At 44.9% G+C, this 16,065-nt stretch overlaps 1 protein-coding gene across 16 annotated transcripts in view; it reads left to right on the top strand.

Moving 5' to 3' along the window:
- Positions 1-16,065, top strand: part of znf638 (zinc finger protein 638) — a 63,658-nt gene that overhangs the window by 30,897 nt on the left and 16,696 nt on the right. For 11 of the 16 annotated variants that reach the window (XM_060035918.1, XM_060035931.1, XM_060035930.1 and 8 more), the window contains 11 exons: positions 9,854-9,990; positions 10,265-10,821; positions 10,941-11,084; positions 11,462-12,737; positions 12,878-12,912; positions 13,007-13,162; positions 13,318-13,440; positions 14,462-14,500; positions 15,074-15,211; positions 15,314-15,422; positions 15,601-15,717. In XM_060035918.1, the coding sequence (XP_059891901.1) occupies positions 9,854-9,990; positions 10,265-10,821; positions 10,941-11,084; positions 11,462-12,737; positions 12,878-12,912; positions 13,007-13,162; positions 13,318-13,440; positions 14,462-14,500; positions 15,074-15,211; positions 15,314-15,422; positions 15,601-15,717 (2,831 nt within the window). Of the gene's footprint in view, positions 1-3,471; positions 5,459-7,965; positions 8,028-8,126; positions 8,163-8,789; positions 9,258-9,438; positions 9,610-9,853; positions 9,991-10,264; positions 10,822-10,940; positions 11,085-11,461; positions 12,738-12,877; positions 12,913-13,006; positions 13,163-13,317; positions 13,441-14,461; positions 14,501-15,073; positions 15,212-15,313; positions 15,423-15,600; positions 15,718-16,065 lie in introns of all 16 variants that reach the window. The other 5 variants (XM_060035919.1, XM_060035916.1, XM_060035926.1 and 2 more) reach the window with 4 other exon arrangements.

Here is a 16,065-nt window from a genome sequence, read left to right as displayed (position 1 = left end):
TGGGGGTTATCTCAGCCATGGTTGAGAATGAATTGGGGGAAAGGAACTTTGGCTTTGACGCTCTAAAGTTCAGATTGAACTGCGATATGGAGGAGAAAGGGATTGTTGCCCGCGAATGTCTCCCGCTTCCCGCTGCCGAGGGACCACCACCTCGGACCACCATGCGGCTTGACCTTTTGACCTACCCATATCAAAACACATCTGGTGAACTCCGCTAACTGCTCGATACACACAAAGCTTATTTTTTTCCAAAATCCCACTTTTTCATTTGATAAAAAGAATGACCCTCAAAATATGCTATAGATCTATTATGCGGCTTGACCTTTTCACCTACTGATATGTATGCTGATGATCATCAGCATACCTGTGAACTATATAAGTTTGCATACAAAAATTTTAGGCAGGCTATACTTGATTTAGGGTGTACATTTTTACACGCTCTAAGTAATTAAATAAATACAATTTACAACAATGTCAAATATTTACATATGAACAGGAAATCAGTGTCTGTGTATTACTTACTTACTTACTTACTTACTTACTTATTGTTTGTAAAAAGTACACATAAATCAAGTATATAGCCTGCCTACATTTTTTGTCTGCAAACTTCTATAAAGAATGTTTTATGACATGGGTAAGTCCAAAAGTGAAGCTGCATAATAGATTTAAAGCATTTAAATTCATGTTGCTCTAACACACCTACAGCGCTGCTGTAGGTGTGTGTACCTCCGACCGGTGACAATACAAACAGCAGAGAAATACGCATGTATTTCTTTGCCGTTTGTATTGTCTCTCTGTGTATTTTCGTCGCAGTAATAATTATTGTGGAAATCAAGGCAGCTGGACTGGTTGTATCAGAGGATTGAATAGATGTTTTGTTTTTTTATAGGATGTAATGCAGCAAGGTACAGACAGGTTGAATAGTGCAGGTGGGTGAGGAGCATTCTCCATACGTGCTTTTTGGCTTTCGATCCCTCTTCTCGACCGAACCAAAGGTTCAGTGTAATGTTATACTAAAGAAAGCGTAAATCACAAAAGGGAAACGATGCAGTGTGTCCCTAGATAAGGTATATGACCCTGGCTTTGTCTAACCCAGACGACCAGGCACCAGACATTTGGTTTGTCCTTGTAGGGACATAAACAAATGGAGCTTTGTTGTAAATAACACATTGTATCAGTTGGAGAGGCACTGGCCTGTCCTTACACTAATTCAAGCTCAAGAATGTGCAACTGGCCAGGTGTTTCCCCTGTAACTGGTTTCTCAGGTCAGTCTTAAAAATAATAAATCAACAGCCGAGTGGGTGTGGGGCCCATGGGGGGTGGGATTTGAATAAAGTCAACTAGTTCTACTTGCTCACTTATCCTTTATCCCAAAAAATTTTTTAATGATAAAGTTACTTACATTTACAAGGTTTTTTCTGAGATCCAACTTTTCGGTGGCCCTGGCTTATGTGCGAGCAGTAGTTGCATTTCTCAGATGAAAACGATACATTTCAGATAATTACACCGCAGGACTCGTAAGAACCAGATAAACAACGTGACAGACAATATAATGCCTCAAAAGTGAATGTGTTAAAAGTTGCAGGGCACTTATTGTTTATTTGTATTTATTGTTAGATGAATTGGTTAACTTTCTTTTTACTTAAATTGCAATAACATTATTATTTGGTATGACTGATATGTATTCCCCTCTGGTTGTGCATTAGCATTTATATAGACTCAATATTGAAATCACGATTATTCAAACGATTATTTTTGAGTTTAACCCTACCAATTACACAAAATGGTCAAAAATATAATGTTCCAATCTAAAATAATATACAGATATGTATCCAGCTTTTTCGCCCTTTCTATAAAACCCAAAAAATAAAATGTTAATTTTGTGATCATTTGACGCTAAATCGAAATCGCGATCATAATTAGATTAATCGCCCAGCCCTAGTGGAGTGGGTTGACTGGTAACCAGAAAGGTCGCTGGTTCGATCCCCGGGTTCTCCAAGCAAAGTGTCTACGTGTCCCTTAGCAAGACACCTCACCCTGACTGCTCCTGAAGAGCTGGCTGTCGCCCTGCGTGGTTGACTCACTTTCCACTTTTTTTGAAAGACGTATTCCTGGTAAATCTGCTGATTTTGTTTTTGTTTAAGTTAAAAAGAAATTGGATTTTTGAAAGATATTCACACGCTGAATTAGCTGTGTCGCAGTCAACACAAAACGCGATCACCAGTAAGATTCGAGTGTCTAGCAGTTTGAGAGTTACTGCGCCCTGGCATGATCGGATTATTACAGTCACATTTAAAAAAACATGCTAAAGGGAAGATGCCACCAATGGCTATTATCTTATTTAAGAGATTCTGCTTCGAAGACGTTGTCTGCAACGGTCTGCAACACCTACTTTACTGTGGATTTTTATTTTTATTATTCATAGCACCCGTATGAAGCTATTTTGAAAATAGCATAACTTGACGGTTCCCCATCAACTTGTTCATTCTTCCATCTGCTTGGAAGAATTTCCAAGCAGATGGAACTTTAATTTGAACAATTTCCTATGCATTAGGGTTGCCGCGGTGTGGATATTTTCACACCGAGTAATACGCTTGTGTCAACACTGGTATTAACGGTATAAACGGTATTAACTTCGAAACTATAGGTCAACCGCCATCTTCTCCGTCAACTCTCCTCTCACACTCGGTGACAGCGGCTGGCAGCGCGCATATTCTCGGCGTCTTATAACGTTCTATATATAATACTAGTATAATATAATTTTATACATCATAATATCACGGCCAAAAGCTCTGTGCGCCTCCGGATGGCCGTAGCGCGGGGAGCTCACGTAGGGATTGGGCTTTGCGGGGTTTGTTTACCGGCGTTGCTATGGTTACCGGTCTTGTAAGGAAGCATGTCAATTCTCGGCGCGACAATTCTCCCGCACAGAGCGGAACTGTGGCCTATTCTGTGCATTTACATTTTCTTAATTATGATTATATTATTCATTTTTACTGAATTTGTTTTTTATTACTGAAAAAAAAAAAAAAGCAACTCGGTGTTGCCGGTGTGCAACATCGAGTAATCGGTGTTGGCCAACACCGGTAACACCGGTAATACCGTATACCGCGGTAACCCTACTAGGCATGCAATGTCAATGGTCGTATGACGTTTTTTGCTTGTGGCTACAAATCATTCCGTGTTTACCAAATAAAGAAGCAGGAGCTCCCGTCCCTCCTGCTAGCTTTTTGCTTTACTACCAGAATGTATTTTGCTCGTGCCATGTATGTCTTCAATTCCTACCTGCAACAGGGAGCTTTGACAGCGCTAACTAGGACGTGGCTAATTGGACTGTTCCTGATCGGTCCGGGGAAACCAGCTTGGATCCATTCACCAGAGGCCCCTGATGACGAAGATAACTTGATCCTAAAATGTCACCATGTTATCCATCTGTATAACCTTATTTTTTTTGTTTCTAACCATTTTCAGCTTTGGTTTGTTGGACCCTAGTCTGCCGCCGGGCCGCTCTAAGCCCCCTGATTGGAGGGGCTCCACGGGAGCTCTCTTCCGATTGGCCAGCAGACAGCTCGTTTTCATTTGGCGCAGATGAAGTCCAAGCTAGCTCTGACTGAAATTAGCAGCTCTCTTGCTTTCTGTCTCCAACAACCCTGCTTTGTATCGCCACCAGCTCCTTCCCCCATCAACCAGCCTTCTAAAGGTCGCTAACATGTCCCACGATCTGTATAACCCCTATTCCCCTGAGAGACAGGATTCCCCACATCAGCCCTACCAACCTCCAAGTGCCCACGTAGGCCCTGGAAATGTTGGAGCGCCTTCTCACATGGTCTCACCTGGTTCTACCCATGCATCTTATGGTGTCTACGCCGGGACCTCTATGAATCCCAGCCACATGTACCCATCGATGCACCCTGGATCTATGGGCTATATCCCTGGTCAGAGTAAGCCAACCACTGAATTGGAGAGTTCCATTGATGTCCACATCAAAAGAGCCCGACAGGAAGCGGGCCTCCAATCGATATTAAAGAAGCCGGTGCCAGACCAGAATACTCATACAACTGCTTGGCCTCAGGGATCTCTGGACTTGGCGCCCACTGGCTATAGATCATCACCGCCCATCTCCGATGGACAGTTTTCTAGATATTCAGAAACGATGCCAAGTGGTGCCCCAAATTGGCATTGGCCTTCGGGCCAACAAACAAGCAATTATCACTCCAATTCATTCTCTCCCACTGCAACAAACGTTCACCCATCACATTACTCCCCATCTTCTGAGCGATATCCAGTCTCCCGTTATTCAAGTGGTGATGAACATGTTGGCAGCAACAGGCCTTCTACGGCATCAGCAGATTCTGCACCGTCTCCTCGATCGTCACTGGCCTATGAGCATCCTTCCACCTCAAGAGAGGCTGATAACAACCAGACCAGATTCACCTGTAATTCAGCCATGGACATCCTCCAACGCTTCGACCTTCAGGAAGAAGACTTGGAGGAACTCTGTGCCTACCCAGAAGACCAGCTCTCTACCACCAACCTACCCTACCTGCTGCGAGACATCCGCCAAAAGAAGGCAAAAAACTCATCGGCTGCCTCTCAGTCAAGCACGGGCCACCAGGCTCATGGCAGCCAGTGTGCCCCAGAAACCAGGGCGGCGTCCGGGGCCGAAGTAAAGCGTGAGGCGCAAGCTCCTCCTACCTTTCCGCAGCCGAGTAAAGTGATTGAATACGGACACACTCGTCCGTATACCTCAGGCTTCCGTGAAGAAGAAAAGGATGGAGGACACCACAGAGGCAGTTATATGAGCCAAATGCGGGACATTCAACCAAAGGATGCAGCACCAGCCATACCCAGTGTTCCAGTGTTCTCCAATGGTTCACAGAGATTCAGCATCTCTTCTCCTGTTTACAGTCCATTACCAAGTGTGAAGGCTTCACTGAGCCAAAGGCCAGCCGCCCAGTCCATCCAGACTGCCGTCGCTTCCCCACAGAAGGAACCTATTGCGTTGCAGCCAGCAGCACCTGTTGCTAAACCTACTGCCACCAATATCATACCTAAGAGGAATTCCAGTGCTCATCGTGTGGCGTCTTCAGGATGTCAAAAAGCAGCTCTGGGAGCCGGAATTACCAGTCACAGTCCCGCTCCAGGCGTTGGAACTACCATTCAAAAACCAGCACCAGGCATAGGAACTTTCAGTCACAAACCTGCTCCAGGACCTGGGAATACAAGTCAGAGACCAGCTCCAGCCACCAATCCAGGGCCACTTCCCATCCCCAGGTCCATCCCTACGAACCAGGGGCCACCTCCAGCATCTGATGAATCCATCCAGAGACCTCCGCCAGTCAAGCCAGCTGACAAGAGAGTGCCGACGGCGGCCATGATCAACGACTACATGGGTGTCAAACCTGAACTTTTCCCCCACAACTGTAGTCTCTGTAACAAACCTTGTTTTGTCATGAAGGTGAGTACATCAGTGGTGGTTTTTATCGCACCTTTTGGGAGCTAGTTTCCCATACACTTTAAGTGTTACTTAGTGAGATTACTGAAATTAAAAATGAACTTGTTTGATTACTTTTGCAATACCAAAAAAATGGAAACTCCTTTGCGATTCCTTAACAGTGGTATTAAAGGCTAGGGTCTAGTAGCAAATATCTATTAAAGAAACGTTCTATACTCACCAATATGACTGAGTTTGTTGCTATGTTGAGGCAATAATCCAATTATTTGCAAAAGTCATCAAAATATTAATTAAAAATTTGACTGAAACACAAGATATTGTCAATGTCCCGCTTTGGCAAATGTGCGCATTGGGCAGGAATATTCACTCTTCCTCCTTTTCAAGCTCTTGTGACATTCCTCGAAGAATAAGGAGCTAACCGGGACATTGCCATCTACGGGTGTTTCGCTTGTCTTAAAAGTTATCGCCGATCGGTGAACGTTTTTTTAAGATGTATTGTACTCGATGTTTGATGCAAAATGGTGCAGGTCTGTCTGGGACTTAAAAATGTAGAAAAGTAAACATATTTATTTAATAACATGCGGTAAAGTGTTACTTTGTAGTGCGTTACCCTGCTTGAAAAACATGTTTGTTGAAGGGTTGGTAAAAAAGTTTAACTTCAGTTAACTTTGTGGAAACAAGAATTGTGATTGGGCAATCGACATTCCAGTACTGGTGAACTCGTGTTAAATTTCATTTCCTGGTTTTAAGAACTTCCTTTGACAACGTTGTGAACTCCGTCAAGCAGCAACTGGAGATGCCACGCAGTGCCCATCGTGGATGGACTGGTTTGGGCCATCATGGTACTGAGAGACAGCTGCTCACCTCAATCAGGGAGAACCCTCATTGCGCGGATATTTGGTTGTTATTTGTTGTGAATGTATGTGAAAGTCAAAAAACTTAGGAACCCTATTGTATTCGTTGGTAATATATATTTTTTTATATTAAAATTGGTGGTGCTATAAAATGCACTGTAAGTGCCAAATTCTCAACTGGCTGCTATTACTGCTGGGAAAGTGCAATATGCATGAAACTTGTTAAACATGCACCATTAGTCATGAGCAACTTTCAAGCCTCTTTGCATCCCATATGGTCAGACCATTTGGATAAAGTGCAGTGACCACAACTTGACCAAAGGCCAACACTCTTTCCAGATTTGCTGCCGGTAATGGTAAAAGCTGTAAACTCAGCACACAGGTACCAGATGACTGTGGGACTACAGTATATGGTGATAAATTCATTGCGATAAGTCCAAAGACAAGAGATACACATATTTTAAAGTGAAATCTATGGATATCTCCGATGTTTAAACAGGTGTAACATTTCATAAAATGTTGGCCTCAGCTGCCAAATACGGCTACAAAGAGGAGATTCCATAGTATACCCATGCCAAATTTCAAGTCTATATCTTAAAAATATAAAATTGGATGCATTTTGCCGTCTTGAACCGCGGCCTCTCTCCATCGTAGGCAGGGCCTTAAAGTGGTTCACACGTCATTTCGCAAACGTCCCCTTTGACGATGGATTTTAACACGGTACAATTTAAAACAATGGTTGGTGATTATTTTGATAAGTCTACTTCCGATAACCAATTTTTAAGGCCTACCAATGCTAATTACAGTACCATACCGATGAAGCTCACCATACCGCCACATATGGAAGACTTGTACTTCTTAAAGTATAGTCTTGTCTGCCTTACCCAGTCAATATGTCCCTGTTGTGTCGTGGTTTTGCCTCTGCCTCATGACCAGGGGTGGTTCAGGTCCAACCTCAACCAACCATTCTGTGAGGCGTGTCTTTATTCTTTACATTACATCAAACAATGTATACTATCATGTATCCATTAGGCCACCATGCTTGTCATACAGTTGGACCCCGTTATGGTTGCGTGTAACTATATTTAATAATTGTAATATTTTTTTTAAATGATATTTAGTTTGATTATTTAGGATGTTTGGCATGTTCCAAAATCTTGAAGACAACAATGAAAACACAAATTTAAAACCTCTTAAAGTCTTAATTTTGCTTTTCTTGTGGATATAACATCTTGTATGTTGAGTCAATGTTTGACAAATATTTCTCAGTACATAAATTTCAGTACAAAAGACGCAATTCAGATTCATACATATGTATCTTTTCATTATCAACGTCTGGCTTTTTTGTGAAGAGCTGCAGTTAAGCCTTTGCACACACACACACACACACACACACACACACACACAGTGGTTGTAGTCTTGTGTATGTGTTTTGCCATAGTCACACTTTCACACGTCTTTTTTTATTTATTTATTTTTACTCCTGCAGGTAAGGTGCTTTATTATAAAGAATGTGTTGTCCCTGCAATAAGGGTATAAAATATGTGTGCAATAAAACATCCCGGAAAAATTTGTGTTGATATAAAAGGATGGACTTTACGCAGACGCGCACACACGCCTTTAAACTTAATCACTTCCTGTGTGTGTTTCCTTCAGGACTGGCTAGAACACAGGAATCACATAGTCCACCTTGCCGGTTGCAGACTTCTACGCAGACAGTCAGTAAACCTCATACTCAAACTAGACAAAAAGCTGTTGTCCTCAATGTTGGTGGTTGGAGTCTGATGTTTGGAGGTATGTGCTTTTCTCTTGTCCAGGTATTCTGAATGGGAGCCGGATACAGTTTCACTTGAGTAAGTTCCCCCAACATAAGTCTCGAACACCCTTTTTTGTGTGTGTGTGTGTGGTGTGTGTGTGTGTGTGTGTGTGAAACCAATCAGAACAGTAACTAGAGTAAGGAGATATAAGAAGTGAAATGTCTGAATTAAAGTGTTTGGAGAACAAGCAAGAATAAACGTCAATTTAAAGGCGTACAAACGAAAAATATGCCACCCCTCCCCTTTCAGGCCCTCCTCCCCTCCCAAAAAACCCTCGACTAGCTCATTAGCTTTAGCAACAGGTCTGCCTTGCCTTGTGCACAGGCAGAGTGCAAATCTAGGTAGGTCGACAAGACAGTTGGGGCATCCCATCATTTTAATCTGGCCAAAATGAATTGATCACGCAGGCTTATTACAGAACAGCCACAGAGTGGTTGTTTTTCTGATTGCTGAGAATTTCCAGAAATATGTTAAGGTGAAGTTGCTCGAATAAATTGCCTACCGCAGCTTTGATAGGTGTGACTGAAGGGGAATGTTTTCTGCTTGAACAAATGTGTCAATGATGGGCAGCACATGACGACAAACATCAAACGATGAGAATAAATCCCTCAAAGCTTAGCCGTATTTGACATTACTGTATGTCTGCTCGTCTTCCTGCTTTAGCTCAGCCCCTGAAGAATCCCAGCAGCCCCCCACGACAACCGCAGTCCCCGCCTCCTCCCTGAGTTCCAGGCCCAGTCTACAGGCAACCAGCCATGGAGGTCCTGCCCCGTCAAACTCTGCCCCTCCCTTGCCGAGGAGCACTTTGGAAGCACTCGCGTCTTGGACTCCACCGAGGAAGGGATCAAGGTCAAAGTCTTCAGGAGGGAAAGGATCGAGGTCTCCACAGACAAAGAGGTCAAGGTCTCCACGGACGAAGAGGTCAAGGTCTCCACGGACGAAGAGGTCCAGGTCTCCACGGAGGAAGAGGACAAGGTCCCCACAGACGAAGAGGTCAAGGTCAAAGTCTTCAGGAAGGAAGCGGTCGAGTTCAAGAAAGAGGTCAACGTCGCCAGCGAGATTGCGGTCCCCAGATTGGAAGCGAACCAGCGGTAAAGCTAGCTCACCCCGTAGCTCCAGACCTATCCACAGGTAACCGTGATTCCTTCAATCTCAATGGTGTAGTTCACCAAATGCATCCGCACTATCCTTCATACTCACTGACTTTAATAATATACATGATTGAAATCAAGCTGATGATGATAATAAGACCTCCCGTCTGGCCCTTCCACCTCACCTCTTTGTGATTGGTTCCTTCTTTCTCATTAACCAGCCGTAGAAGCCGCTCCCGTTCCTCGTCAAGCTCCTCCCCCAGCTCCGACCGTTACCGTGGCAAAAGGCCGGCCTCACCAGCCAGGAGATCTAGGCGAAGCTCTGGGTCCCCACGAAGGGGTCGGGGGTCACGATCGCCCCGACATGCACGTGGTACCAGACCCAACCGCAGGTGTTGTTGGGTTACTTGTTTCTTTGAATGGTTTTATGGTACACTAGTAACCATAAAAACAGTAACCGACTTACCACTCGTTACCAATCAAAACCACTGGTAACTGTAAAGTAGTGACATCAACACAAGGTTAATATTTATTTCTTGATATTATTAGTGAATGAAGCGGTAATACATTTCACAGTAATAAGTAGTAGTTGTTAAACCGATGGTCTAGTATTCATGGTGATCTTGATCCTTCCAGGTCACGCTCTGGGTCTCGATCCCCGCACCCCTCCTCTCAGCGAAGACGGTCGCGCAGTCACGATGGGAGGTCTTCGGGTCGCAGACAAGAGGAGACCAGCGTAGAACAGCTGGCCAAGAAACTACTGGAATCCTCTGGTAAGAGACCAGTAATGGAGAGAGAGGGAGAGTTACAGGTAGAGGACCTCGTGGATAAGCCAGGAGAGGGAATGATTTATTCTTTACGCACAGTTAACCTTATGGGTAATTTTCATAGTACTTACATTAATGAAATGTTTCTTCTGTCTTTCTTGCCCGTCTTCCTCTGATCGTCACGCCTCTTCTCCTCTTCCTCTCTACTTCTTCTCTTTCTCTCCATCTCCTCTTCTTCCCCCTGTTATCTTCCTCTCCTTCTCCCGCTCCTCCCCTCAAGGTGTCCAGAGCTTCACTGGCTCCTCCAGTCTAGAGCTTGTGGTCCAGTCTCTGGCCCCAGTGCTGCTGGCAGAGCTGGCCAAGCTGAAGGCCGCTTCATCATCATCCGCTGCTTCATCTAAAGAAAAGAAGCCATCCTCCTCCTCGTCATCTAGAGATGAACAGAAGCTGTCATCCGCCTCATCTAGAGACGAGAAGAAGCCATCCTCCTCCTCCTCATCTAGAGATGTACAGAAGCAGTCATCCTCCTCATCTAGAGAGGAGAAGAAGCCATCCTCCTCCTCCTCATCTAAAGATGAACAGAAGCGGTCATCCTCCTCATCTAGAGACGAGAAGAAGCCATCCTCCTCTGCCTCATCTAGAGATGAACAGAAGCCATCATCTAGAGACGAGAATAAGCCATCCTCCTCTTCCTCATCTAGAGATGAACAGAAGCAGGCATCCACTTCTTCGACCAAAGGAGGGAATGAACCACCTTTGTCCTCTTCCTCTGTTAAGGGAATCAAGAAGGTGCTGGTTAAGAAGAGTGTCCCAACTAAATCTGCAAAACCTCCAGGGGTGAGTAGTTGAGTAGTTTTCACCCTCCGTCTTTCCCACTTGAATCTCATGTTTTCTTTTCTCTGCGTCCTCGTCTCTTTCCGTGTATCTGTGTATAACTCTGTGTCTTCTGGGTGTAGTCGGGTCTCCTGGGATTTGTACCAGCCCACCCTCCCCTGCTCCTGTCTGGGCTTCCCTCCACGGTCACCCAGCAGCAGGTGTTCTCCGCTGTGGAGAAGTTCGGAAAAAGCAGACTCATTTCTGTGGCGCAACAGCGACAAGAGGTGAGCGCTAACCCCTTGTAGTTTAACTCCTGAAGTCAGAGTATATTTTGTTGGGACTGAACCAGACCCATGACATATTTCCACTTAAAGTGTAAGTGAACATGAACCCACAGTTTAAGGTGGAATTAATCATGGTGAGATCAAAGTGTTTTTGAGCTGTTATTCTTCAAAGGACGTTACAACGGATGCAACAACTCGTGATACTTTTATTTTTTTACCGTTGTATTTGAAATGTTACGCTTAGAAGCTTTACCCTCACTCGGCCGCAGACACTAAAATTAACCACTGCTCAGACCGAGCTCCAAACATCCACACACACCGCAGCGTTATTATGAGTGGCTCCTGAAAAGATGTGCTTTGTATGCCTGTGTCTTTAGGCCACGGTGTACTTTCTACAAGAAGCTGCCGCTCATGCCTTGCTCGGCTTTACGGAGCTGAAGATTGGTGGAAATCCAATCACTGTGACACAGAAAGCCGTGCAATGCAACAAGACGACTGCGCTCGGTATCAAAACGACCACACCCGGTACCAAGGGGACCACGCCTGGCAACAAGAAGGCCACACCTGGCAACGCGACTACCACGCCTGGCAACGCGACTACCACGCCTGGCAACAAGACAACCACGCCTGGCAACAAGAAGGCCACACCTGGCAACACGACTACCATCCCTGGCAACAAGACAACCACGCCTGGCAACAAGACAACCATGCACGCCAACAAGACGCCTACTCCCAGCAAGTCAACAATCACGCCTGACAACAAGGTGACCACACCCGGCAACAACACAGCCACGACTGGTAAAAAGACTGCCCCGTCTGGCACAGAACCAATTATGCCTGGCAATGAGGACGCAATCCCTGACAACACAACAGCCACGCCTGTCAAGAAGACTACCATGCCTAGCAACTCAACGACTGTGCCTGGCAGCACAACAACGCCCGGCAACAAGATGAGCACGCCTGGCAACAAGACTGCCACGCCTGGGAACAAGTCTGCCACGCCTGGCATCCAGAAGGCCACACCTGGCATCCAGAAGGCCACACCTGGCAACACGAAGGCCACACCTGGTAACACGACTACCATCCCTGGAAAGGCCACCCCTGGCAACAAGAAGGCCACCCCTGGCAACACGACTACCATCCCTGGCAACAAGACAACCATGCACGCCAACAAGACGCCAACTCCCAGCAAGTCAACAATCACGATTGACAACAAGGTGACCACACCCGGCAACAACACAGCCACGACTGGTAAAAAAACTGCCCCGTCTGGCACAGGACCAATTATGCCTGGCAACGAGGCCGCAATCCCTGACAACACAACAGACACGCCTGTCAAGAAGACTACCATGCCAAGCAACTCAACGACTGTGCCTGGCAGCACAACAACGCCCGGCAACAAGATGGCCCCGCCCGTTAATGTAACGATCACACCTGGCGGCGACACGACCACAACCGGCAACACGACAACCATGTCTGAAAACAAGACGCCCACTTCCAGCAACATAACACCCACGCCTGACAACAAGGCAATCGAGCTCAGCAACAACACTGACATGCAAGGCGACACAAGGACAATGCCTGTACAACCGGTGGCCCCTCCATCTCTGGTTGCCAACGTTTTCCCCACAGTCCTCTTCCTCAAATCAATTCGTGAGTATCTACCAACCCCAATCATTCTCCAATCAATAAGTACCTCAAGCCCGGTGTTAGATTTGGGCATATAATAAAGAATTTGACCATGACCTTGCTGACTTTTTACAGCGCTTATTTTCTGTCTGTCATTTTAACAGAATGTCTGGATGTTCGGTGTTGGAAATGGAAGGATGTAGGTCTAATAACGGCATCAAACACACATACTCACACAAGCACACACGGCAAATAATTAACCTTGGTCTCTTCGCCGCTCTCTCTCCATATAGTTCCTACCCTACGCCACCAGTGGTGCCACCATAATGGTGACTGATCTGCCAGAGATGGAATGGAATGCTTCCAACTGGTCTTCGATCACAAAAGTTTTGGAGAAGTTTGGCAACGTCCAATGTGACAAATGCTTCATCCTTCCTGAAAACTGCACGGTAAAGTTGAAACATAAACATACATTCTACTTTAAACCTGCAACCATGTCACTTTGTACCGCACTGATGGTCTCCGTTACAGTTTGTTTATTTGTGTCCAGGGCATCAGTGCCATCGTTGTTCTTTTAGTGATGCCGACTGCTTTGTGTGTCCAGGCGTTTGTATCCATGACGGCCAAAAAGGTGGCAGCGCTGATGGAGTCGCTGGTGATGGGAGCCTCCTTGAACTCCAAAACTGTCCGCTGTCACCTTCTGAAGGAGAACGCCCTCGAATCTCCGGTAAACACACAAATACACACACGGGAAAACTGCATTCTCTGAATCAATGGAGGTCTTGAAACGATTTGATGTGTGCTTAATCTGACGTAACAAAGCCCCCATCTCCACAGAGGCCGGCCCCTGTTTTTCTTGCTTGTAACATATAATTACAGTATTTTATATCATTCTATAGTCTAGAAAATCGGGCTATTGGCAGCCTGTAGCTATATGTACAGTATATTAGGGGTGGGAAAATAATCGATTCTTCGATACATCGCGATTCTCGCTTGAACGATTATGTCTCGATGCAGATAAATTAATAATCAGAATTATTTTGCCTGCTGCAACATTCTGTTCGCCAGAGGGATAGTTTTTGTAAATTTTTAATCATTGAATTTATCTTCAGTGTGCATTGGCCAATCTGATTTGTCTTGGCACGATTGCGATTCAGCCTACGCATAGCATGCGCGCAAACTCACAGCCAGACCCAAGAACTCCTACCAACTCAAGAGCAGCTTTTCCTTTAATGACATAGAAACGAAAGATTCTAAGGAAAATACAACTGAAACCAATTTTTTTGCATGCTTCATATTGTGTTTTAATGCAAGCTGCATTGATTATTGCATTGTTCATAGAAAGTCATATTTGTGACAAAAGCTTTCTCTCTTATGAAATATTAGATAAGTTAATTCATCCGTCTTTAATGATCATCACAAAAGTAGGAAGTCATTAGCAAACTCTGAGTAGCAAACCTAGATGTATATATATTTTTTTGAAAATCAAGCATGGAAATGTACATAAAAAAAAATGTTGCATCGATAATCGCTTCAGAATCGAATCGTTGACCTCATAATCGGAATCGAATCGTGAGTTGCCAAAAGATTCCCACCCCTACAGTATATACGCAAGATTGAATGCAGAAGCTTTCAACAATGGAGAGGGACAGCAGTGATACTTTGAAAAACTGAATTTGTTAGTGGAGGAGGTTTGTCGTTGAGCGGAGGCGCTGTCACCCTGGTAATGACCCCTCACTGCCTTTCAGATCGACTTCTATAAACATCTTCTGCGCTGGAGTGAAAAGGTGACACGCACACACCCACACTCCCACTGCGATCTGGGACAATCACAACCTTCAGTCTTAGCGATCATGTTTGTTAAAGTGATAAGTTCCACAGAGCGCCGCAGGAAATCTCTCATCTCAGTGGCCATCAAACTCTTAACTCCTCCCACTACCAAGTGTGTGAGTCCATTTTTTTGTTATGTATTGGAACCAGAGGACCTGTGCAATTTGGTGGCACTTTATTTTGAGATGAACTTCATCCGGGATCAATACAGTCATCTGTGACTGTAAGGTGGTGTGATCAGCAGGAATGTTAACATCTTGCTTGTCCGAAAAAGGTTCTGGCTTTATTACCGAATCCAATGAGGTACTGGAGGAATCTGAAACACTTCCTTTTACTATACCCTGATGTACCCTCAAGACCCACTCATTGTCCAATGAATCTTGTAGAGCCGCTTAAAGGGTTTTGAAGTTTGGCACAATGGTGATTGAAGAAACATCTTCCGATTTTGATAGAAGGCACAAGTCAAATCACTCTAAATAATCCTATTGGAATCCAGCCCAGGTGTTGAATGTCTGCTTCCTGTGGTCTAGCTTTATGATGAGTCTACATTGGAGTACAGACTGGTGTACATCAGCAACATTCCTGTTGGCAACTACTGGATGTTGGCCTTCAATGAAGGCCTCAGACAGACCGGAGGAGTCAGGCTCTACCTGCCGCTGATTGGCAAGGTACGAACATGCACTTCCTGATCTGTTCTACCTAATTTGCTTAACAAATGGCAACCTGAAACATTTTGGTGTGTGTGTGTCTGTGTGTGCGCTCGTTTGTAGATATTTGTAGAATTCGTCACGGTGGAGGATGCAGACCGATTCGGTGTCTGGCTGTCCAAATTTCAGCCGGCAAAGTTGAAGAGATGGAGAATCTGTTTCTCGCGTCCTGGTACGTGATACAACAGCACCACCTAGTGGACACCATGCAGCAGCAACCCACCTAAACCTCATGCTCTTGTTGATGTCTTCACACTGCAGATAGCATCCTCTACTCTAACCACTGTCTCCACACTGTAGATATCAATCCTCGACTGTGTGTGTGTGTGTGTGTGTGTGTGTGTCCCCAGGCCTTGACCAAGACGTATATGAACTCTTCAAGGCAGGGCGTGAAGATGCGTTCTTGATTCCGCTGTTCACCCAGACCATATTCTATCCCACCCTGTCCCCCCAGTTCTACACCCCTGGTGAGACCCCTAACTTTCCATGTTGTGACATCTTTTTATCCTCGGGCTCCATTTGACCCCAGCAATTCAAACCTCTCGAAAATGATTGAAATTGTTACCCATGGTTATGTGTGAGGTACTTTGTTTCGCTCTGTTTTGCTGGCTACCTTAATAACACTTAACTAATACATAATCAACAGAATATGAAGCAAAAAAAAGTCTTAATGTAATGGTCAGGCTGAAGCTGACCATTCAATTATTGGATAGTTGGAGGGGAAATCATTGATTAATATTATTAATGACAACTAAGATCACGTGTTTCTTAATCTTAAAGGGATGGTTCGGAGTAAATTCACCCTTAGGTCCTTT

Source organism: Gadus macrocephalus, chromosome 17 (genome assembly GCF_031168955.1).
Source record: "Gadus macrocephalus chromosome 17, ASM3116895v1".
In the NCBI taxonomy this organism is placed as follows: domain Eukaryota; kingdom Metazoa; phylum Chordata; class Actinopteri; order Gadiformes; family Gadidae; genus Gadus; species Gadus macrocephalus.
The sequence above is the reverse complement of the archived record's forward strand: the minus strand, read 5'-3'. Positions and strand labels throughout refer to the sequence as shown.